The 25,107-nt window shown below is 47.5% G+C and overlaps 1 protein-coding gene across 1 annotated transcript in view; it reads left to right on the top strand.

The window, feature by feature from the left end:
* The window catches only part of vipr1b (vasoactive intestinal peptide receptor 1b), a 70,841-nt gene that overhangs the window by 5,428 nt on the left and 40,306 nt on the right, over positions 1–25,107 (top strand). The window contains exons 3-4 of the mRNA XM_068052195.1: positions 14,021–14,128; positions 16,435–16,538. Coding sequence (XP_067908296.1) covers positions 14,021–14,128; positions 16,435–16,538 — 212 coding nt within the window. The remainder of the gene's footprint in view (positions 1–14,020; positions 14,129–16,434; positions 16,539–25,107) is intronic.

Genomic DNA, 25,107 nt, shown 5'->3' with positions numbered 1-25,107 from the left:
ATTGAGTTCCAATAGGCTGCAACAGCAGTATATGATCCACCAACTATTTTGCTTATATGCAGCACCATACAATTTAACAATAAAACATACAACTGCATTTGTTAGAGCGGTAACACAAGAACATAGAAATAGGAGCAAAAGTAGTAGTACTGCAAAGGCTATGGGCCCTGACAATATTCCAGCAATATTACTGAAGACCTGTGCTCCAGAACTTGCTGCGCCCCTAGCCAAGCTGTTTCAGTACAGCTACAACACTGGTATCTACCCCGGCAATGTGGAAAATTGCCCAGTTATGTCCTGTATACAAAAAGCAGGACAAATCCAACCCGGTCAGTTACCGCCCCATCAGTCTACTCTCAATCATCAGTCACGTGATGGAAGATGTCATCAACAGTGCCATCAAGCAGCACTTGCTTAGCAATAACCTGCTCAGTGATACCCAGTTTGGGTTCTGCCAGGGCCACTCAGCACCTGACCTCATTACAGCCTTGGTTCAAACATGGACAAAAGAGCTGAACTCCAGAGGTGAGGTGAGAGTGACTGCCCTTGACATCAAGGCAGCACTTGACCGAGTATGGCATCAAGGAGCCCTAGAAAAACTGGAGTCAATGGGAATCAAGGGGAAAACTCTCTGCTGGTTGGAGTCATACCTAGCGCAAAGGAAGATGGTTGTGGTTGTTGGAGGTCAATCATCTGAGCTCCAGGAGATCACTGCAGGAGTTCCTCAGGGTAGTGTCCTAGGCCCAACCATCTTCAACTGCTTCACCAATGACCTTCTTTCAATCATAAGGTCAGAAGTGGGGATGTTCGCTGATGATTGCACAATGTTCAGCACCATTCGTGACTCCTCAGATATTGAAGCAATCCGTGTAGAAAGGCAGCAAGACCTGGACAATATCCAGGCTTGGGATGATATGTGGCAAGTAACATTTGTGCTACACAAGTGCCAGGCAATGACCATCTCCAACAAAAGAGAATCTAACCATCTCCCCTTGACATTCAATGGCATTACCATCGCTGAATCCCCCACTATCAACATCCTAGGGGCTACCATTGACCAGAAACTGAACTGGAGTAGCCATATAAATACCTTGACTACAAGAGCAGGTCAGAGGCTAGGAATCCTGCGGCGAGTAATTCACCTCGTGACTCTCCAAAGCCTGTCCACCATCTTCAAGGCACAAGTCAGGAGTGTAATGGAATACTCTCCACTTGCCTGGATGGGTGCAGCTCCAACAACACTCAAGAAGCTCTACAACATCCAGGACAAAGCAGCCCGCTTGATTGGCACACCATCCACAAACATTCAATCCCTCCACCACCGTCACACAGTGGCAGCAGTGTGTACAATCTACAAGATGCACTGCAGCAACTCACCAAGGCTCATTCAACAGAACCTTCCAAACCCGCGACCTCTACCAACTAGAAGAACAAGGGCAGCAAATGCATGGGAACACCACCACCTGCAAGTTCCCCTCCAAGTCACACACCATCCTGAATTGGAACTATATCGCCGTTCCTTCACTGTCGCTGGGTCAAAATCCTGGAACTCCCTTCCTAACAGCACTGTGGGTGTACCTACCCCAAATGGACTGCAGCAGTTCAAGAAGGCAGCTCACCACCACCTTCTCAAGGGCAATTAGGGATGGGCAATAAATGCTGGCCTGGCTAGTGATGCCCACATCCCATGAATGAATTAAAAAAAAAGTAATTTTCTTCTGCTTCCTGCCGGCAGCAAGCCACATTGACTGGGATCCGGCAATCATCAGGATGGAAGGCCAGGGATTGGGGCTTGAGGGGTAGAGGAGGGCAGTGCAGGTCAGAGCCTGGGACTTGAGGGAGGGAGATGAGGCAATTGGCAGGAGGAGAAGAGCAGGGATTATGGTTTCCTGAAGGTGGAAGAGAGGTCAGGATGGGAGAAGGCTGGAGATCGTGGAATTGAGGGAGGGGGGGGAAGAGAGAGAAAATCAAGAGGGGAGTGGGCCTGAGACTGGGATTTGAGGGAGAGGGAAAGAGAGAGGCATTCGGGAGTGGGAAAGGCCACAGACTGGGACTTGTGGGGTTCAGGGTGAGGGAAGAAGACAGAGGCACTCTGGAAGTGGGGGTGGGGGTTGCGAAAAGGGCCACGATCAGCAGGAGGGTTCCTTGAGGGCAGGGGCAAGCACTCCTGCTCCACCCGGTCTACAAGGTGTGCTGGAAAAGGCACTTTTTTTATTCATTCGTGGGATATGAGCATTGCTGGATCGGCCAGCATTTATTGCCCATCCTCAATTGCCCTTGAACTGAATGGCTTGCTAGGCCATTTCAGAGGGAATGCTGTGGGTCTGGAGTTGCAGGTAGGCCAGACCAGGTAAGGACAGCAGATTTCCTTCCCGAATAGACATTAGTGAACCAGATGGGTTTTTACAACAATCATTTCAAGGTCACCATTAGACTAGTTTTTAATTCCAGATTTATTAATTGAATTCAAATTTCACCATCTGATGTGGTGGGATGCAAACCCATTAGCTTGGGGCTCTGGCTTACTAGTCCAGTGACATTACCCTTGCGCCACGCCTCCCCCTTCCCTTATTGGAGCCGGCAGCTCCCGCCTCTTTTTCACTACCGACTTTCCGAAGCCCTGGGAAACCCGGGCAGCAGTAGTTAAATTTAGATCAGGCTCCCAATTGCTCCGCGAGAGCCTGATTTAAATATGCTAATGAAGCAATCCGCCTCCCCACAGCAGCACATCTACACGCCACGCAAACCCGCCTCCGTGAAAATGGTGGCAAGTGCACTCGTGGCAGGTTGGGGACGCTTTCACATTTAAAGATTTTTAACCCCTTCCCCCCCACAACGACCCTTCCGCCCATGATTGGGGGGGGTGGGGCTTAATATTGAGGCCATTGACTCCGAGCTCATACCATACCAGAAAAGCTGTAATTTCCCTTTGCTGTGCTGCGTGTGTGAGTGACGGGTGAGGGCAGGAAAGGGTTAAGCTGTGTAATAGCCTCAAGGCCACGGGTCATCGCAAGCAATGGCCACTTGGGCAACTCACTGGGAGCCAACCAATGGTCAAGGAATGTACACCAGCAGAATGACTTCAGCACAGCAACAGGGAAATGGTGAGACATGAAAATACAAGATTGGCTCTCTCATACTCTCTATACCATTTACATAGGGAGTTGCCTTGTGTTACCAGCCTGTTTGCTCTGTTGATAACATAAGGCAAATTTATGGTTCTGCTATGAGCTTGTTCCGATAAACAGGCACGTACACAGAACAATTATTCTATGCCATATCTGCTGGACATATTCATGGATATGTTGGGTTTGCCTTGTTCATGCTGTAGGATAAATTCATGGTTGTATGAGCCTTTGCTTCCATGTTATCTGGCATTGTTAGCAGTTCCCTCCCTTCAGCTTTTGAAAACCACCTCCATTTTCAAAAGAACCCACCATTTACCCCACTCCCGCCCCATCTCCAACCTCCCTTTCCTCTCCATTCTGTGAATGTGTTGCCATCTCTCAAATTCGTGCCCATCTTTCCTGAAACTTTCTCAGTCAGGTTTCCTCCCACATACAACAGCATTGCAAAGATCCTTATCAAAGTCACAAATGACGGCCTCTGTGACAGTCACCTTGGTGCAATAACCCTTCTTGGTCTCTCTCCAGCCTTTCACATGGTTGACCGCACCATCCTCCTCCAACCTCCAGTCCTTCATTTCCCAGCTCAGTGGCTAGTGGCGGAAGGTGGGAGGGGAACCCTTGTTTGGTTCCCCTCTTGCGTATCTCTCCCCACCTCCACACCATTTCCTCCTCGTCTACATGCTGCCTTTTGGTGGCGTTGGGTAAGCTTCCATATGCATGCTGATGACCTCCCAGTTATTCACCACCTCTCCTGACCTCTCAGATGCCTCTGTGTTGTCAGACTGTTGATCCAACGTCCAAATAAACCGAAACTTCCTCCAGCTAAACATTGGTAAGACCGATGCCATCGTCTTCAGCTGTTCCGCACCCCAACACAAACTCCAAAATCCTGGCCGCTGACTCCATCCACCTCCCCAGCCATTGTATCCTGCTGAGCTAGACTCTTTGCAACCTTGCCACCTGTTGAACACGAGTTGAGTTTCCAGTCTCCATATCCTCTCCATAACAAGTAAGCATCCATGTCTACCTTGGTCCAGCCCTGGTCCAGCTGCTATTGACAGGAAGGCAAGAAGAGAAGCTTCAAATTAAATCCATGACTTAGAATCCTAGAAGGACAGAAGGAGGCTATTCGGCCCATCATTTCTATGTCAGCTCTTTGTAAGAGCTATCCAAGCAGTTACACTCCCCCTTTGCCCTACAATTTTTGCTTCAAGTATTTTTTTTTCATTTGTTTCATGAGATGTGAGCGTCGCTGGCCAGGCCAGAATTTATTTCCCATCCCTAATTGCCCTTGGGAAGGTGGTGGTGAGCTGCCTTCTTGAATCCCTGCAGTCTGTGTGGGGTAGGTACACCCACAGTGCTGTTAGGAAGGGAGTTCCAGGATTTTGACCCAGTGACAGTGAAGGAACGGCGATATAATTCCAAGTCAGGATGGTGTGTGGCCTGGAGGGGAACTTGCAGGTGGTGGTGTTCCCATGCATCTGCTGCCATTGTCCTTCTAGGTGGTAGAGGTCGCGGGTTTGGAAGGTGCTGGTTAAGGAGCCTTGGTGCATTGCTGCAGTGCATCTTGTAGATGGTACACACTGCTGCCACTGTGCGTCGGTGGTGCAGGGAGTGAATGTGGGCTGCTTTGTCCTGGATGGTGTCGAGCTTCTTGAGTGTTGTTGATTCTGCAGTCATTCAGGCAAGTGAAGAGCATTCCATCGAATTCCTGACTTTTTTTATTTGTTTGTGGGATATGGGCTGATCACTGGAAAGGCCAGCATTTATTGCTCATTCCTAATTGCCCTTGAACTGAGTGGCTTGCTAGGCCATTTCAGAGGGCAGTTAAAAGTCAGCCACATTGTTGTGGGTCTCCAGTCAATGTAGGCCAAACCAGGACAGCAGATTTCCTTCCCTAAAGGGCATTCGTGAACCAGGTGGATTTTTACAACAATCGACACTGGTTTCGTGGTCATCATTAGACTAGCTTTTTTAAAATTAAATTCCAGATTTATTAGTTGAATTCAACTTTCACCATCTGCTGTGGTGGGATTTGAACCCATGTACACAGAGCATTAGCCTGGGCTCTGCATTACTAGTCCAGTGAAATTACCACTACGTCACCATCATCCCCATGCCTTGTAGATGGTGGACAGGCTTTGAGGAGTCAGGAGGTGAGTTACTCACTGCAGAATTCCCAGCCTCTGACCTGTTATTGTAGCCACAGTATTTATATGGCTACTCCAGTTCAGTTTCTGGTCAATGGTAACCTCCAACATGTTGATAGAGGGGGTTTCAGCGATGGTAATGCCGTTGAATGTGATGGGGAGATGGTTAGATTGTCTTTTGTTGGAGATGGTCATTGCCTGGCACTTGTCTGCCACGAATGTTACTTGCCACTTATTAGTCCAAGCTTGAATGTTGTCCAGGTCTGGACACGGACTGCTTCAGTATCTGAGGAGTTGTGAATGGTGCTGAACATTGTGCAATCATCAGCTAACATCCGCACTTCTGACCTTATGGATGGAGGGAAAGTCATTGATGAAGCAGCTGAAGATGGTTGGGCCTGGGACACTACGCTGAGGAACTCCTGCAGTGATGTCCTGGAGCTCAGATGATTGACCTCCAACAGCCACAACCATCTTACTTTGCATTCAGTATGACTCCAACCAGCGGAGAGTTTTCCCCTGATTCCCATTGACTCCAGTTTTGCTGGGGCTCCTTGATGCCATACTCGGTCAAATGCTGCCTTGCTGTCAAGGGCAGTCACTCTCACCTCACCTCTTGAGTTCAGCTCTTTTGTCCATGTTTGAACCAAGGCTGTAATGAGGTCAGGTGCTGAGTGGCCCTGGCAGAACCCAAACTGAGCGTCACTGAGCAGGTTATTGCTAAGCAAGTGCCGTTTGGTAGCACTGTCGACGACACTTTCCATATTTTGCTGATGATCGAGAGTAGACTGATCGGACAGTAATTGTCCAGGTTGGACTTGTCCTACTTTTTTTGTATGGGACATACCTGGGAAATTTCCATTGCCAAGAAGATGTCAGTGTTGTAGCTGTACTGGAACAGCTTGGCTAGGGGCGCGGCAAGTTCTGGAGCACAGGTCTTCAGCGCTATTGCTGGAATATTGTCAGGGCCCATAGCCTTTGCACTATCCAGTGCCTTCAGTCGTTTCTTAATATCACGTGGAGTGAATCAGATTGACTGAAGACTGGCACCTGTGATGCTGAGGACCTCAGGAGGAGGCCGAAATGGATTTTCCACTCGGCACTTCTGGCTGAAGATTGTTGCAAATGCTTCAGCCTCGTCTTTCATACTGATGTGCTGGACTCCCTCATCATTGAGGATGGGGCTATTTGTGGAGCTTCCTCCTGCAGTTTGTTGTTTAGTTGACCCCCACTATTCACCATCTGGTTCCCTTTTGAAAGTTACTATTGAATTTATTTCCACCACCCTTTCAGATCCCAACATCTCGCTGTTTTTATTAATTCTCAAGTTCCCTCAGGTTCATGAATAAACAGGTAAAAATAAGCCTGACTGAGCTATGATTTGTTTTTCACTCATTACCTGTTTGAATGAATTGTATTCTTTAATAATTTAATATTATTTCAACCAAGGTGCTTTTAATCCTGAAATTATTCCCTTCCAACTATCTTCCACTCCAACCGACTCCACGTTCCATTCAAGCTGATCCTATCAGTTACTAGGGACGTGAGGTTAAAATGAACCCCATCGCTCCCCCAACGCCCCACTGTCCCCAGATGTTTCCAGTCGTTCAAAGGTCTGGAGTGAGGTGACATAGATATCACATTAAATGTAAGAGATTTCGGATTAAGTGCATGAGAATCTCTTTGAAGATGATGGATGTGATTAATACAGAGGCCATGTCAATGTTGAGGAACAGACTGGAAAGGTGATTGAGGGGAGGGGGAATAAAGGGTTGTGGACACATAAGATAAGATAAAGGCTGCTGCTCATATAGAGGATAAACACCGTTGTTAACTGTAGGGACAAACGGCCTGTTTCTGTGCTGTGATTTCATGTCATTCTAAGTGTAGAAACAGGCCCTTATGCCTATTCTAAATTTGCCCTATGTGGGCCTGACCTTGTGGCCGTCTGACCTTCCACCCTGATACGCAAAACAGTATTGTCCTGGGTTTAGCTGCTCCACCTTGCTAAGTATCAGCTAGACCAAAGCTGAAAGGCCAAAGGTGTATTTGACATCCTATTTACTCTCCGAGATGTTGTGCTGGCCGGTCTGCAGGAATAAGCTGTTGAGCATTGGCCTACCTGTAAGTCCTGACTTAGCAGTGGATGCAGCAGTATTGTCATAGTTAATGCAGTGGTATCGAGTTAGCTTGGTCAAGAGAGGGCAGGACTCAACTCGAGTTGAGTGATTGACAGGTCTCAGCGTGAACAGTGCTGTTTATTACTGCCAGACTCTCATCACCTTCTCTCCAGATGCAGCATAGGAGGAGGCCATTCAGCCCCTCGAGCCTGTTCCGCCTCCATTCAGCTGATCTGTATCTCAACGCCATCTCCCCACCTCGGTTCCGAAACCGTTAATATCCTTTCCGAATAAAAATCTTATCGGTCTCCGTTTTTGAAATTTTCAGTTGACCCAATCCCAGCCTCACAGCTTTTTGGGGGAGGATCAGATTTGGGGGAGGATCAATTATTCTTTGAACGGAAATGGAATGGTTTTCTCAACTTCTTTCCTGAAGGTCCTGGCCACTGTATTGCCTCCAGGGCCATCCCCAAGTGGCTATTCTTCACATAGGATTTACAGCACAGAAACAGGCCATTCGGCCCAACAGGTCTGTGCTGGTGTTTATGTTCCATGCGAGGTTCCTTTTTATATTCTTTCGTGGGATGTGGGTGTCACTGGCAAGGCCAGCATTTGTTGTCCATCCCTAATTGCGCTTGCCAGCTGAGTCAACCACATTGCTGTGGGTCTGGAGTCACATGTAGGCCAGACCAGGTAAGGACAGCAGATTTCCTTCCCTAAAGGACATTAGTAAACCAGATGGGTTTTTACAACAATTCGTGGTCATTTCATGGCATCATCACTGAGACTAGTTTTCATTTCCAGGTTTTTTATTAATTAATTGAATTTAAATTCCACCAGCTCCTATGGTGGGATTCGAACTCGTATTTCCAAGCCTCCGGCTTACTAGTCTAGTAATATCCTACTGTACCCACACATACCTTTTTGAAAACCTCTATCAGGTCAGCCCTTCTGCCTTCTCTTTTCTAGAGAAAAGAGCCACAACCTGTCCAGTTTTATCCTTGTGAGCCTGAAGAGTAAGATTCTGCAGACTATTCGACTATGTAGGGCGGCCATCAAGTCTGATCCCACCCTCGTTTGATATCTGCACGTATGGACTTCTCAGTCGGGGCAACTGAAGCAAGAAACCTGACCAATTTCCTGTGTCCCCACTGCACTCCTCCACCCTAACAGAGGGGCCTTAATAGAGTCATAGAGGCATTTATGGCACAGAGGAGGCCATTCGGCTCATCGAGTCCACGCTGGCTGTCCACGGAGCTATTCAGTCAGTCCCAGTCCCTGCTCAATCCCCATAGCCCTGGGCAAAATAAGGTCAATGAGTGGCTCTGTTAATAGATTGGCTGCTTTTGAATTCAGATGGTAATGGCTACAAGCTATACGCAATCACTTGAGCACATAGCCTAGGGTAGCTTGTCGGTGCTGGATCGAAGGGGCGGCACAGTGGCGCAGTGGTTAGCACCGCAGCCTCACAGCTCCAGCGACCCGGGTTCAATTCCGGGTACTGCCTGTGTGGAGTTTGCAAGTTCTCCCTGTGTCTGCGTGGGTTTCCTCCGGGTGCTCCGGTTTCCTCCCACATGCCAAAGACTTGCAGGTTGATAGGTAAATTGGCCATTATAAATTACCCCTAGGATAGGTAGGTGGTAGGGAAATATAGGGACAGGTGGGGATGTGGTAGGAATATGGAATTAGTATAGGATTAGTATAAATGGGTCGGCACAAACTCAGTGGGCCGAAGGGCTTGTTTCAGTGCTGTATCTCTAAAAAAAAAAGGAATGCTGCATTGTTGGACGTGCCTGTCAGATGAGATGATAAGCTGAGGCCCTCTTCAGGTGGACACAGAAGGGGAGAATGGAGTTTTCCTGATGTCCTTCCTTAGCCAAAAAAAGTAAAGTAAGTTAATGTTGTTTGTCTGTGGGATCTAACTGTGTGCACATTGGCTCCTGTGTTTGCTGATATAACTGTGACTCATTGCGAAGTGCATTGAGATGTACTTGGGGTGAGATAAAGTCCTGTATAAACACAACCTCTTTCTTCAAGTTGACTCAGCACAGAGTGTGGCCCAACTCTAAGGCCTTGTATGGCTTTAGTCACATATGTGCCAGCATGGGCTGGATGGTCTGAATGGCCTCCACTGTGTTATAATGACTCCTCTATATAGCAGCTGTGCCCTCAGTTGCAGACATGTTCACCGATTAAGACTATTTACTTCAAATGTACCAGTTAACATATGGAGGCAATGTACACAGCAAATCACAACCAAGAGGTTTCATTTGAACCGAACCCCATGGGGTTGCTAAGCCTCCAGGATTTTCCTGAAGTCACCAAGAATTGAAGATTTAATCTCCAGGATACTGCTACCAGGACCAACTGGGTGAGAAATCATAGGGGCATTGAAAAATAAAAATTGTGTCGACTTGGATGTGCAGGGCACAATTTCAAAATTTGTGGATGACAAAACTGGGAAGTGTTGTAAACTGTGAGGAAGATAGTGATAGACTTCAAAAGGACATGGACAGGCTGGTGGAATGGGCGGGCCCGCGGCGGGTAAAACTTAATGTAGAGAAGTGTAAAGTGATACGTTGTGTTAGGAAGAATGAGGAGAGGCAATATAAAATAAATGGTACAATTCGAAAAGAGGTGCAGGGGTAGAGGGACCTGGGGGTATATGTGAACAAATCGTTGAAGGTGGCAGGGCAGATTGAGAGAGCAGTTAATAAAGCATACGGGATCCTGGGCTCTATGAATAAGGGCATAGAGTACAAAAACGAGGAAGTTGTGATGAACCTTTATAAAACACTGGTTCATACGAACATACGAATTAGGAGCAGGAATAGGCCACTCAGCCCCTCGAGCCTGCTCCGCCATTCAACAAGATCATGGCGTCAACTGGAGTATTGCGTCCAGTTCTGGGCACCACACTTTCAGAAGGGTGTGAGGGCATTAGCGAGGGTGCAGAAAAGATTCATGAGAACGGTTCTAGGGATGAGGAACTTCAGTTATGTGGATAGATTGGAGAAGCTGGGTCTGTTCTCCTTAGAGAAGAGAGGTTGAGAGGAGATTTGATGGAGGTTTTCAAAATCATGAGGGGTCTGGACAATGTAGGTAGGGGGAAACTGTTCCCATTGGTGGGAGGATCCAGAAACAGATGACACCGATTTAAGGTGATTGGGAAAAGAAGCAGCAGTGACATGAGGAGAATTTTTTTTTTACACAGCGAGTGGTTAGGATCTGGAATGCACTGCCTGAGAGTGTGGTGGAGGCAGATTCAATTGTGGCTTTCAGAAGAGAATTGGATACACATCTGAAGAGAGAAAATTTGCAGGGCTACAGGGAAAAGGCAGGGGAGTGGGGCTAGGTGAGTTGCTCTTGCAGAGAGCCAGCATGGACGCGACAGGCCGAATGGCCTCTTTCTGTGCTGTAACCATTCTATGATTCTTTCCATTTAATTTGAACAGTTTCATCTATTTGTTATAAAACTACTGGCGATGGTGAAGAAAAGACTGTTACCCAAGCAGATTGTCAAGCAAAGTGTTCACTTTCCCAAACAGCCAGGAGGAGGCAGTGCGCCTGGAGGATAGGCCAATGCCAAGAATGTGGAAGTGGGGAAGCTCGCAAGGGAAGATCATGTGATACAGCCTCCAGGAATACACCCAGGCAGAGTTGGCAACCCTACTGCCCCCCCACCCCCACCCCCGGAGGGCAAGTGACGGGATTGGATCAACCACCTATTTAACACCCCAGTGACTTTAGCGGAGAGCAGATTGGGAACGGGGGCAGGCTATAAAGCTCAGTTCAACCCTGTCAATTCCTCACAGGGCGGGTTGAGTTAAAATTAAGCACCAAATGCAGGCCACATGAAGCATGCACAGAGACCAGAGGCTAAGAACTGGCCACAGGAAACCACTGTGGCGGGTCACACTGGGCACCAGTGAGGAGACATGCGATTCGGCTAAAAGATTGACGGGGGAGGCAACACAGAGAAAAATGCAAAATAAATAACATTTAAAAAGAGAAAATCGTAGAAACGAAAAAGACAAACTACTGAGAGGGGGGAAAACTGTCCTTTAGGAAAGGAAATCTGCCATGCTTACCTGGTCTGGCCTACATGTGACTCCAGACCCACAGCAATGTGGTTGACTCTTAACTGCCCCCTGAATTGGCCTAGCAAGCCACTCCGTTGTCAAGGGCAGTTAGGGATGGGCAACAAATGCTGGCCTTGTCAATGACGTCCACATCCCATGAAAGAATTTTTTAAAAACTGTGTCCTTGATGAAAACAACCAACGTGACAACCAAGCTGAGCGAGAACATTGAGATTCACAGCATAGCCAGTGATGGTGAGAAGATTTACAGAGGCAAGTCCATTATAAATATAGATGTTTGAATTTGTGATTGAGGAGATGTTGATGAGAAAAGTGTGACTGATGGTGGGGGTGGGGTGGAAGAGGATCGGGGGGAGCTTGAGCTGGGGTCACCTACAGTCTTCAGGATAGTCCTGGAGCTGGGAGACGGGCACTCTTCACCCTCCCAGCATCACATTCAGGTAAGCATTTTTTTTAAGGAGAAAAGACTACATTTTTGGCGGTGGTCTCCAGTGATCCTTTTAAAGATGTGTGTCCCAGTCAGGGTGGTGTGCATATGCCAAGTAGGAATTCTCCTCACATCCACTGTTGTACTTCATTGAACTTCCAGTGACAGCACTTTCAGACACTAAATTCAGCAGGAGATCCTTTGCTGTGCTAATCAACACTGAACAGAATAATGATCAGCCAATATCTTCACAGTATGCTGGGGCCTAGAGCCTTACAATTATGGCTTCAGATGTTAATCTGATATGTTTGACAGCAATATCTTAATGAAAGGCCAGAAAACATGGCTGTAATAGCCGTGAATAATTAGGTAGCCAGATTGCATCAGGATTATTTGATAATGACTGTTAAAATTCATCAAAACATTTTGGCTAAAATAGAAACTAAGGAAGGGTGGGTGTACCACTTCTGTTAGATAAGGAAACAAGACACAGAGGAAATCGATGCGGCGGGGGATGTGCCTTGTGGGATGGGTCAGCACTCCAGGCAGACTTTGAGGCCTGCCCCTCCCATCTCCCCCTCCCCCCACTCCATCCCACCTGCCCCAAGTCTCCCAGTAGAGGGGTTCCCCCTCCACAATGTGGCCCAGTAACTGTGGCCATTTTTTTACTACTGAAGTTTTAACAGTGCTGAGGGGCCTTCTCCATGTCTCCCTTAGCTGCAAAGGCAGGCTGCAGCTCCATCCAAGGTAGACAGCCTCCTATTGGCCCTCCCCAGCTTCGAGAGTCCACCCGCCGTCCTTAATTGGATGGCAAGTGCACCCCCTGGCTAATTGGCCAATTCAGGCAAAATCGAGGTCATGTGACTGCTCCCGACACGGTCCGGAGTCGGGAATTCCATTTACTCTGATGTCTGGATCCTGACCCAAAGCATAGAATCCTGCCCGATCACTAGTTGGTATCTGCCCTCAGACCTTCGTACAGCCGTTACCAGGAATTTGAAATTCCTCTGTGTGGTATTTTTAACGCACTTCTGATTGAATGTGCTTGTGCTAAATTATTTTAATGAAGTCATTATAGAAAGTAAGAAAGAGTTTATATAGCAGCCATCATATCTCAGGACTTCCCAAAGTCGACTTTTGAAGTAGAGTCAACTGTAATAATGTAGGCAGCCAATTTGTGCACAGCAAGCTCCCATAAACAGCAAAATGATGCAAGACCAGATAACCCCGTTTTAGCAGTGGTGCTTGATAGGAACAATGTCAACCAGCACTCTGAGAGAACTCTCTTTTGAATTTTTAAAATTCTTTTCATGGGATGTGGGTGTCACTGGCAAGGCCAGCATTTGTTGCCCATCCCTAATTGCCCTTGAACTGAGTCCAGTTTAGAGTCCACCACATTGCTGTGGGTCTGGAGTCACATGTAGGCCAGACCAGGTACGGATGGCAGATTTCCTTCCCTAAAGGGCGTGAGTGAACCCAATGGGTTTTTACAGCAATCAATGATAGCAATGGTGCCATGACACTAAGACTAGCTTTCAATTCCAGATTTTTAAAATTAATTAATTGACTTTAAATTCTACCAGCTGCCACTTGCCTTTTAGATTACTAACCCAGTGACGTTATCAATATGCCAATGACTTCCCCCACACTGGCACCTGAGGGTGGATGAGCCCTCAGTTCAATGTCTCATCCAAAAGGTATCACCTCCAACAATACAGAGACCCTCAATACTGCACTGGAGGGTCGTGACTCTGTATATTGGGTGCTTCAATGCACATTCTTCTGTCTTACAGGCAATAAAATAGAGCGATGCAACACTTCCACCAGTCAGCTAGTAATAGTGCCAAGAACTTCAGTGCCCTCTATTTAAGTTGTTACACTGGGTTTTTAAGACCTATGGGTGATACCACAGTCCAGCACCCCCAGCAATGAACCACACTGATAGCAATCAGATCTCTGAAAACTGTGAGCTGTAGCCTGTGGCTTTTCTGTCGGTTTAAATTTAAGGTCGAACCACATTTTAGAGCCCAATGATTTTAAGGCCTAATGTTTTGGGCTCTGACTACTTTAAGGACTAATGTTTTCATTTGCAGGATGCCAAGGAATGTGGGACAATATAACTTGCTGGCCTCCTGCTGAGGTTGGGGAGATTGTCGTGATGCCTTGTCCACTGTTGCCTGCACTCTTCCTGGACGTTGAAGGTAACTCATGGCTCTCACTGTCTTTTGCACCCCAGTGATATATTCGCTCACCTTATTTAGGTGGGCCCAGATACAGCATCCCATGAGCTGGTGACTGAACGGACTAGCCTACCTCTTGGAGAGTTCTCTCCCCCTCCTTCACTGCCCCTCGCCATGTAGGACACCCCCAGCAGAACCGACTGTCTTGTGTCTTGATGGCTCCTTGACGCAATGAAGTGACCTTTGCCCTGTTTCACCAGCGTTTAGAGCTGGAGAGTTCCACATTGTAACCAACCTCTGCATAAAGAAAGATCTACCAAGCTGCACCTTTTTAATTTTTGTTATGGGATTACCTTAAATTTGGAGCCCTTCTGTTAACCATTTCACTTGCCAGCGGGAACCCCCTAGCTCTGTTTACCTCACCAGTGTATGTTTTATTTGATTTTCACAGTTGTTCAAAAAGAAAAATGGATTTCATGGGGTAGATTTTCAACATGGCTGCCCAGCTGCAAAACTGACATTCTGGATGGGCCTCCTGACAAGGAAGCTGATCTGCAAGACCAGTTCCATAGCTGGGCGCCATGTTGAAATTTTTTTTCTCATTCATTCATGCGATGGGGGCATCGCTGGCTAGGCCAGCCTTTATTTCCCATCCCTAATTGCTCTTGAGAAGGTGGTGGTGAGCCACCTTCTTGAACCGCTGCAGTCCATCTGGTGCAGGTACGCCCATAGTGCTGTTAGGGAGGGAGTTCCAGGATTTTGACCCAGCGACAGTGAAAGAACGGTGATTATAGTTCCAAGTCAGGATGGTGTGTGGCTTGGAGGGGAACTTGCAGGTGTTGGTGTTCCCATGCATCTGCTGCCCTTGTCCTTTTAGGTGGTAGAGGTCGTGGGTTTGGAAGGTGCTGTCGGAGGAGCCTTGGTGAGTTGCTGCAGTGCATCTTGTAGATGGTACACACTGCTGCCACTGTATGTTGGTGGTGGAGGGAGTGAATGTTGACAGTGGTGGATCAAGCAGGCTGCTTTGTCCTGGATGGTGTCGAGCTTCCCGAGTGTTGTTGGAGCTGCACCCATCCAGGCAAGTGGAGAGTATTCCATCACACTCCTGACTTGTGCCTTGTAGATGGTGGAATTTACCCTCACATCTCTGAGAGTGTCAGATAACATTATGTCATGCTCCCAGCCTGAAGTCCTGCCTGAAGGCGAGTGCACGATCGCTGACAATTTGACATCCACCCAGGCAATCATATGGAAGACTTTGCAATGTGTGCCCGCGTCAGGTGAGGCTTCAGTGGTTAACCAACGGTATCAGGTTGGTATTAAACCGTTGTACGGGTAGTTTGTGTGTTTCTATGGAGAGTTGCTGCCGTGTCAGCTGTGAATCGGCTGGTAGCACTGTCACCTCCTGAATTACAGAGTTGTGGATTCAACTCCCACTTCAGAGACTTGGGGCAGGATTTTTGGGTTTTGGGTCGGGACCCCGCCGCCGGGGTTAAATCGTGGTTAGAAGGCCACACTCTGTGGGCAACAGTCACCTGGCAGAGATTTTCCCAGAATTGGCCAATTGATGGCCAGAGGGAGGGCTCACCATTCGATTAAGGACGGCGGGAAGACTCCTGATGCTGGACGTCCTCCAGCACTGAGAAAGTTGCAGCCTGCAGCACAGGTAAAAGAGAGAGGGGGTGGGGGGTGGAGGGGAAGAGGCCTCTAACTTGAGGTGCCCTCTCTCCAACTTATTAAATTGTTAAAATTAAAAAATAGTTTCAGCAGCAAGGCCACCATCGTGGAGGGGAAACCCCCTTGACAGGGCGTCCTGCGGCTTGGAAGGCCGGGAGGGCCTCAAAGAAAATTGGCGGGGCAATTTTTACCCGCCTTTGTGTCCGCCCCCATCAGGAGCTAAAAATTCAGCCCTTGGGCACAAAATCTAGACTGACACTCCCAGAACACTATTGAGGGTGCGCAGCACTGTCAGAGGTGCTGTCTTTCAGATAAGACATTAAGCCGAGGTGGATGTTTTGAAGAAGTCCATCGGATGGAGGTGTTAAACTGGTTTACAAGGATGATATGCAGATGTTATAACATCAGGAAAGATTCAGGATGGGTTGGCTGTAAAGTAGTTTGAGATTCCCTGAAGCTGTAAAAGGTGCTATATAAATGTAGGTCTTTCTTTATGTGCTCCTGACAAATCTTTTTGTTTGTTTACGCTCCTGTGAAATGTCTTGGAACATCTAACTGCATTAAAGGCGCTATATAAATGCAAGATATGTTGCGTTACAATTCGGTGTCTGTCCAAAATAATTAATAAACGCAAAATATTTGCCTTCCAGCCAATGTCAGCAGGAACTGTACCAGCAAAGGTTGGGCGGATCTCTCACTCTCCTACTTCTTGGCCTGTGGATATAACAACAACAGTACACCATCCAACGAGGAGGTTTGTCACCTTCCTGTTTCTGCTCCTCATTGCACCTCCCTGTAATCTCATTGAGTGACTCATGTGTAACTCAAAAAGGCCGATTTGTGAGGGCAGATTTCCCGGTAACATCCATCAGGACCCCAGGCTTTCCCACCATTTAAATGGATAATGAATCAGGTTAACATGACCACAAAAAATGCAAACAAAGCACTGGGGCTCATTTCTCGAGGAATAGAATTGAAGAGCAGAGAAGTTATGTTACTTTGGGGAGACCAAACTTGGAATACTGTACACAGTTTTGGACTCCATATTACGAAATGGATATAAAGGCACTCGAAAAGGTGCAAAAAAGATTTACAAGGATGAGACCGAGAGGTTACGTTCATCAGGAAATATTGAGCAAAGTGACGTTCTTATCCCGAGAAGAGACTCGGAGGTGACCTGATAGAGGTCTTTAAAATTATCAAGGGGTTTGATAGGATAAAGAATATACCTTCACTTATGGGGGCAATACAAAACCAGGGGTTTTAAAATTAAGATAGTCATTAATAAATCCAATGGGCAATTCAGGAGAAACTTCTTTCCCCAGAGTGTGGTGAGAATGTGGGGCTCACTAATACAAGGAGTAGTTGAAACAAATAGCACAGATGTGTTTAAAGGGAGGCTAGATAACTTAGGGAGAAAGGAATAGAAGGATATGCTGATAGGGTAGGAGGAGGTCTGTATGGAACATAAACACTGATATAGGCCAAGTCTCTGAATGGCCTGTTTCTGTGGGTAAATTCAATGTAATTTTGTGAAATAGAAGGAAAATGAGGGATTTGGCCCCTGAGGTTCCCTGATGCTCTGTGCCAGATTCAGCAAATCAGCTCTGAGGATGTTTTTTTTAAATTGGTTCATGGGATATGGGTGTCACTGGCTAGGCGAAAATTTATGGCTGCGTTTGCTGACAATGCAACCACTAAGAGGCGCAATACTAGCACATGTGCAAATGCAGCCTCTTCCACTGAAACGTCACTGTGTGCAATGTCTCAGGCAACTGCCAGGATTAAAGATGCCGCTGCTCAATTTATCACGAAAACAAATTCAACCTGAGAATCCCCACAATGGCTGCCATCGCTGCCTCCATCCCACCCCTACAGCCCCCACCGCTCCCTCCTGCCAGTGCGATCTGCTTTGCCGGTCCCTCCTACGCCCGTCTTCTCGCCACTTGCTGCCCGCTGCCTTCCCTTAGCCACTCACTCCCCACTTTCCCCACCCGGCTCTCCGGCCACTCGCTCCCTGCTCCCAGCCCCCCTCTCCCTTCAGCCGCTCGCCCCAGACCTCGCCGCTGCTCCCCCCACCTCCCACTCCCCTGGGCCGATCGTAGCCCGCTCCTCGCTTCCCACCCCACTCTCCGGCCACTCGCTCCAGGTCGCACTGCTTCGCTCCTCTCGGCCACTCGCTCCCATGTTCGATCGTTCCCCGCTGTGCAGCGTGAAGAAGCAAGGCGGACCGCGAGGGGTGACGTAGAAACGAGTGGGCGAGAGGACGGAAGTGACGCTGCCTGGAGATAGCGGCTGGCGGGTGGTGTGAGGGAAGCGGGGAGTGAGCGGGGTGGGGAGGGGGAAGCGAGGAGCGAGGAACGATCGGCCCAGGGGAGTGGGGGTGGGGGAAGCCGCGGCGAGGTCTGGAGCGAGCGGCTAAGGTGGGGCATGTGGCCGGTGGGGAAGTGGGCGGGGGAGCAAATGGCTGAGGGAAGGCAGCGGCGTGGCGGGGAGCGAGTGGTCAAGCGGGGTGAAGTGTCAGGGATGGTGGAAGGTAGCAGGTACTGTTCGGGTGAATGGAGACGCTTATTGAGGAGTGGTGATGTCATTGTGTGGTGATGTCATGCACGTGCATGCGTGCATTCATACTGGCACGGATGACGTCTGCGATCGCTCTGTGCAAGCTCTGTGCTATCAGGAGTCACTTTGAAAATTTATTGCCCATCCTTAATTGCTCTTGAGAATGTGATGGGGGAGGGAGCCTTCAAGAGAACATAGATAGGCTGGTGGAAGGGGCAGTGTTAACACCTCAGTGAGACAGTGAATGTTAAAACACGGGATTTGAGTTCCCCAGACCAATTTAAAGAATTACACAGAAAGAGTTCACATTTTAAAACTTTTATTATAACTAAACTAAAAGAATTTCTCCAATACCCCAGATTACAAAGAAAGATATTTTCTTTACTTCAACGGATCAGATCTAACCTCTGCAGTCCTGCCACATCCAGTCATGAATGGTGGTGGACAATTAAACAACTAACAGGAGGAAGAGGCTCCACAAATATCCCCATCCTCAGTGATGGGGGAGCCCAGCCCATCAGTGCAAAAGACAAGGCTGAGGTATTTGCATCCATCTCGGTCACCCCCTGAGGTCCCCAGCATCACAGATGCCAGTTTTCAGCCAATCTGATTCACTCCACATGATATCAAGAAACGACTGAAGGCACTAGATACTGCAAAGGCTATGGGCCCTGACAACATTCCAGCAATAGTACTGAAGACCTGTGCTCCAGAACTAGCCACGCCTCTATCCAAGCTGTTCCAGTATAGCTACAACACTGGCATCTCCCCAGCAATGTGGAAAATTGCCCAGTTATCTCCTGTACACAAAAAGCAGGAGAAATCCAACCCGGCCAATTATCACCCTATCAGTCTACCCTTTGATTATCAGCAAAATGATGGAAGGTGTCATCAACAGTGCCTTCAAGCGGCACTTGCTCAACAATAACCTGCTCACTGATGCTCAGTTTGGGTTCCGCCAGGGCCACTCAGCACCTGACCTCATTACAACCTTGGTCCAAACATGGAGAAAAGAGCTGCACTCCATAGGTGAGTTGAAAGTGACTGCCCTTGACATCAAGGCAGCATTTGACTGAGTGTGGCACCAAGGAGCCCTAGCAAAAGTGGAGTGAATGGGAATTGGGGGGAAAACTCTCACTGGTCAGAGTCATACCTAGCACAAAGGAAAATGGTTGTGGTTGTTGGAGGTCAATCGTCTCAGTCCCAGGACATCACTGCAGGAGTGCTCTAGGCCCAACCATCTTCAGCTGATTCATCAATGACCATCCCTCCATCTTAAGGTCAGAAGTGGGGATGTTCGCTGATGATTGCACAATGTTCAGCACCATTTGCGACTCCTCAGGTACTGAAGCAGTCCATGTCCATATGTAGCAAGACCTGGACAACATCCAGGCTTGGGCTGATAAGTGGCAAGTAACATACGTGCCACACAAGTGCCAGGCATTGGCCATCTCAAACAAAAGAGAATCTAACCATCTCCCCTTGACATTCAATGGCATTACCATTGCTGAATCCCCCACTATCAACATCCTGGGGGTCACCATTGACCAGAAACTGAACTGGAGTAGCCACATAAGTGCTGTGGTTACAAGAGCAGGTCAGAGGCCGGGAAATCTGCAGCAGGTAACTCACCTCCTGTCTCCCAAAAGCTTGTCCACCAAGGCACAAGTCAGGAGTGTGATGGAATACTCTCCACTTGCCTGCATGGGTGCAGCTCCAACAACAGTCAAGAAGCTCGACACCATCCAGGACAAAGCAGCCTGCTTGACTGGCACCCCATCCACCACCTTCAACATTCGCTCCCTCCACCGACCCACAGTGGCAGCAGTGTGTACCATCTACAAGATGTACTGCAGCAACGCACCAAGGTACCTTCCAAAACTGCGACCTCTACCCCTAGAAGGACAAGGGCAGAAAATGCATGGGAGCACCACCACCTGCAAGTTCCCCTCCAAGCCACACACCATTCTGACTTGGAACTCTATTACCGTTCCTTCACTGTCACTGGGTCAAAATCCTGAAACTCCCTTCCCAACAGCACAGTGGGTGTACCTACCTCACATGGACTGCAGTGGTTCAAGAAGGCAGATCACCACCACCTTCTCAAGGACAGTTAGGGATGGGCAATAAATGCTGGCCTAACCAGCGACACCCACATCCCATGAATGAATAAATTAGCCATCCCCTCTACACGGAGTGTCAGAGCCGAGCCTGCACAAGACATCCTCAGACACTGTTCACTGAGATGCAACAGTGTCAAATGGAGCTGGGCGTGAGAATAGTGGGCCATGGAACAGGAATAGAAAGGGGAAGATATCTTTCCAAGATTACTTCTCCCTCAGCCTTCCCAGTGGATGCACCATAACTGGGTAGCAATGAGGAAGCCTGGGGATAATTCTCACCTATTCGTAACCCCCACCCCACCCCACTCCCTCCAAGGCAGGGGTAATCTGGTGGATAGCCTGCCTAATGCAGATCCTGGAAAATACTGATCCTACTGCTTTATGCTGGCAAATGGGAGAGCTACAATTGGCCTAAGTGCCTTGGTTAGAAAGAATTGAGGGGGATAGTGGGAACCAATGGTTCCTATAGCTGGCATGTGCCTCTGTGAGTTTTGAACTCCGTTGTAATGCCCCATCATGTAATAATCTGCCAATGTTAAGGGGGTAGAAATTGGTTATGGTCAAGTAACCAATGGCATACAGACAGCGTGCACCCCAACCGAAGAGATCTGATGCATGCCCAAAATTGGGTCTTGGGCCTCATCTCAATCATGAGCTGGCGCGATCATGTTGAAGCTTCAAAGCCAGCTGGCTCGTTGTTCAATTCCTCGCCAGCAGCGGCCCTCTGGTAAGTCATGAGGAATGGGGGAATGGACAAACTGGGTGGTGGCAGGGGGAGGGTGCAGGCACGTCCGTGGGCCGGACACTGGGAGCTCTGCAGTGCTGGCAGGGCCACTCCAACTCCTTGTGGCTCCACACCAAATTTAAATCACTCGCCTTCCTGCTGGAGGACACTTACTCGGCCGCACCCTCGCCAGGAAAAGCTCAGCAAGCAGGCCCGGTGCCTGCTCCACTCGGGTCGGCCTGATTTTTCAGATGGATTCTAAAACAGGCGCTGGGCCCATCAATAGCACGTGTTGGGGGGCCTGATCTCTGTTTTAGGTGGCAAAATTTGGCTCCGTAAAACTGGCTCAAAGGTGGCCAATTAATACTCCCGAGGGTCTCGGCTCACACACAGAGAAAGGCCCCTCTGGTGAGATGACGCAGCCTGAGTCAGCTCCTCCAGTGGACAGGGGAGAAATTAGAAAGGAGGATTTAAAGAGAACAGCTACTCTCGAACGAAGGCATCTCATTCCACTTTCCTCAGTCAGTTGGTAACTAGAGAGCATAAATTTAAGATCATCACCCAACAGACAAAGGGAGAGGTTAGGAAAAAGTAAGATTGAGCAAAGGATTAATAGGGTGTGAAATACCTGAGCAGAGACATTGACTTCCCACAAGGGAAGTGAAAAAATATTGAAAAAGGAACATTTTAAAGGGTTCGAGCAGGGGAAATGGAAATAAGTGAGTCGCTCTTTCAGAGAAGCTGGTCTGAATGGACTCCTGTTCTGTACAACAACAAGATTTCCCCTTGCACATTCACACCACTAATTTGTTGGTTGCTACTAAAACAAAGAATCACATTAAGAAAACGCTGAGGGCAGATTCTTCTCACATTGGCAGGAGGAGAAGCCATGGAAAATCCAGGCCTACCCGACTGGCAAAAAACTTCACCTCAAAGACAAAAGAGTTTTTGCAGGCAACACAATATAAAAAAAAAACTACCACCGGAGATTTTTATGATGCTTGTTAAAAGATTTACTGCAGTGACAATTATTTCTCCAGCTAGCTAGCAGAAATCATTTACAATCAGAGTAGAATTTGTACAAAGTTTATATGTTTATTATATATTCGCTAACCAGGCACTCCCTGGGAAAACTACTCCTCCCCCACCTCCGCCCCCCCCCGCCCCGCCCTGTACAATTTGACTGATGCCCATAACAAAAAGTAGTCTTGATGTGAAGTCCTCCCATTGTACACCAGCAGCTGCAGAATGTTCAGAGAGGTTATAAATAATTCTTTGTGTTCCTGACAATGTCAAGAGGTGATCTATTGTGCAAAGGTTCTGGCCCATTTTTTAACTGTGGTTGCTAATGACCATTGACGCTGAATAATCCTTCTCATTTATTAGCAAGATAAAGTGCGTTTGGGTTGCTAACAATACTTGCTGTGTTGCTGGAGTTTACATCACATAGCCTCCCATCTCTAATTGCCCCACCCTATTAAACAGGCTTTCTCCCCCATGGAGTCATAGTTATTACGGCATAGAAGGAGGCCATTCAGCCCATCAAGTCCATGCCAGCTCCCCGTAGAGCAATCCAATCATTCCTATTCCCCCGCTGTGGCCCTGCAAGTTTATTTCCCTCAAGTGTCCGTCCAATTTCCTTTTGAAACATTTCACCGACTCTGCTTCCACCACCCTCGTGGGTGGTGAGTTCCAGGTCGTTACCACTCACTATGTAAAAAAAGTTTTTCCTCACATTCCCTCTGCATCTCTTGCCCAAAACCTTCAATCTGTGTCCCCTAGTCCTTGTACCATCAGCTAATGGGAACAGCTTTTCTTCGTCTACCTTATCTAAACCTGTCATAATCTTGTGCACCTCTATCAAATCTCCCCTCAATCTCCTTTTCTGCAGGGAGAACAATCCCAGCTTCTCCAACCCAACCTTGTACCTAAAATCCCTCATCCTTGGAACCATTCTGGTAAATCTCTTCTGCACCCTCTCAAGGACCCTCACACCCTTCCTAAACTGTGGTGACCAGAACTGGACACGATACTCTAGTTATGGCCTAGCCAGAGTTTTATAAAAGTTCAGCATAACTTCCCTGCTTTTCTGCTCAACGCCTCAATTATGAAGTCCAAGATCCCATATGCTTTACTAACTATTCTATCAATATGCCCTGCCACCTTCAAAATCTATGCACATGCACCCCCAGGTCCTCTGTCTCTGCACACTCTTTAGAACTGTGCCGTTAGGTCTATATTGTCTCTCTCTCTATTCCTTCTGTCAAAATCCATCACCTCACACTTCTCTGTATTAAATTCCATCTGCAACTTGTTTGCCCATTCTGCCAGCCTATCTATGTCCCATTGCAGTCGATTGGTATCATCCTCACTGTCTGCCACATCTCCAAGTTTGGTATCATCAGCAAATTTTGAAATTTTAATCTGTATTCCAACATCCAAGTCATTTATATATAGCAAAAAAGCAGTGGTCCCAGCACTGACCCTTGGGGAACATCACTGTCTACCATCCTCCAGTCTGAAAAATAACCATTTACCATGAATCACTGCTTTCTGTCCTTAGGCCAATTTTTTTTATCCAATTGGACACTGGCCCTCCTATTCCATGAGCCTCAATTTTGTTAAGCAGCCTTTTATGTGGTACTTTTTCAAACGCTTTCTTAAAATCCATACAGACAACATCTATTGCTTTCTCTTTATCAACCTTCTCTGTTACTTCATCAAATAATTCAATTAAGTTAGTCAAGCACACTCTGCCTTTTACAAATCCGTGCTGGCTCTCCTTAATTAATTGAAACCTCTCCAAGTACCTTTTGATTTTTTTCCCCCTGATTATTGTTTCTAAAACCTTACCCACCACTGAAGTTAAACTGACCGCCCTGTAGTTGCTAGGACTGTCCTTACACCCTTCCTTGAATAAAGTTGTCATATTTGCGACTTGCTCACTCTAAGCATAGCCAACCTTTCCAGTACATGCTGCCTATCAATTTTCACCCCATCCATTGCCTCTACCATTCCCCATCTAATGATATTTTGTCAGCATCTTCTTCCTTAGTAAACACCAATACAAATTACTCATTGAGTATTCTAGCCTTGCCCTGTGCCTCTAAGCATATATCACCCTCTTTGCCCCTAATAGACCCCACTCCACCTCTTACTACCTGCTTACTATTTACATGCTGGTAGAAGATTTTTGTGTTCCCTTTTATGTTAACTACCATTCTATTCTCATATTCTCTCTTTGCCAGTCTTATTTACCTCTTCACCTCCCCTCTCAACTTATTGTATTTGCCCTGGTTCTCATTTGAAGAATTTACCTGACATGCATCATACACCCTCTATCTACCTTGACATCCAAGGAGCCCTGTTTTTGGTTCTCTTACCTTTTGCCTTTGTTGGAATGTTCCTAGCCTGTACCTGAAGCATTTCTACCTTAAAGATAACCCATTGTTCTGATACAGTTTTTCCTGTCAGTTTTTGGTTCCATTTTATCCTGGCTAGATCCCTTATCACATTGAAATTAGCCCTCTTCCAATCTAACCATTCTACCTTATATTGTTCCTTGCTTTTCTGCATTATGAGTCTAAACCTTATGATACAATGATCACTCTTACCCAAGTGCTCCCCCACAGACACTTGGTCCATTTGGCCCACCTCATTTCCCAGCACCAGATCCAGCAATGCCTCCTTTCTAGTTGGGCTGAGAACATACTGATCAAGGAAGCTCTCCTGAACACAATCCAGAATTTCCACCCCCTCCTTTCCCTTTATGCTACCATTATCCCAATCGATATTTGGATAATTAAAGTCCCCCAATATCACCACTCTATATCTCTTGCACATCTCTGTGATTTCCCTGCAGATTTGCACCTCTCTCTCTCACTATTTGGAGGCCTTTCGGATACGCCCAGTAG

This window comes from Heterodontus francisci, chromosome 2 (genome assembly GCF_036365525.1).
Source record: "Heterodontus francisci isolate sHetFra1 chromosome 2, sHetFra1.hap1, whole genome shotgun sequence".
Taxonomy (NCBI): Eukaryota; Metazoa; Chordata; class Chondrichthyes; order Heterodontiformes; family Heterodontidae; genus Heterodontus; species Heterodontus francisci.
Note: the sequence above shows the minus strand (reverse complement) of the source record. Positions and strands in the feature narration are given on the sequence as shown.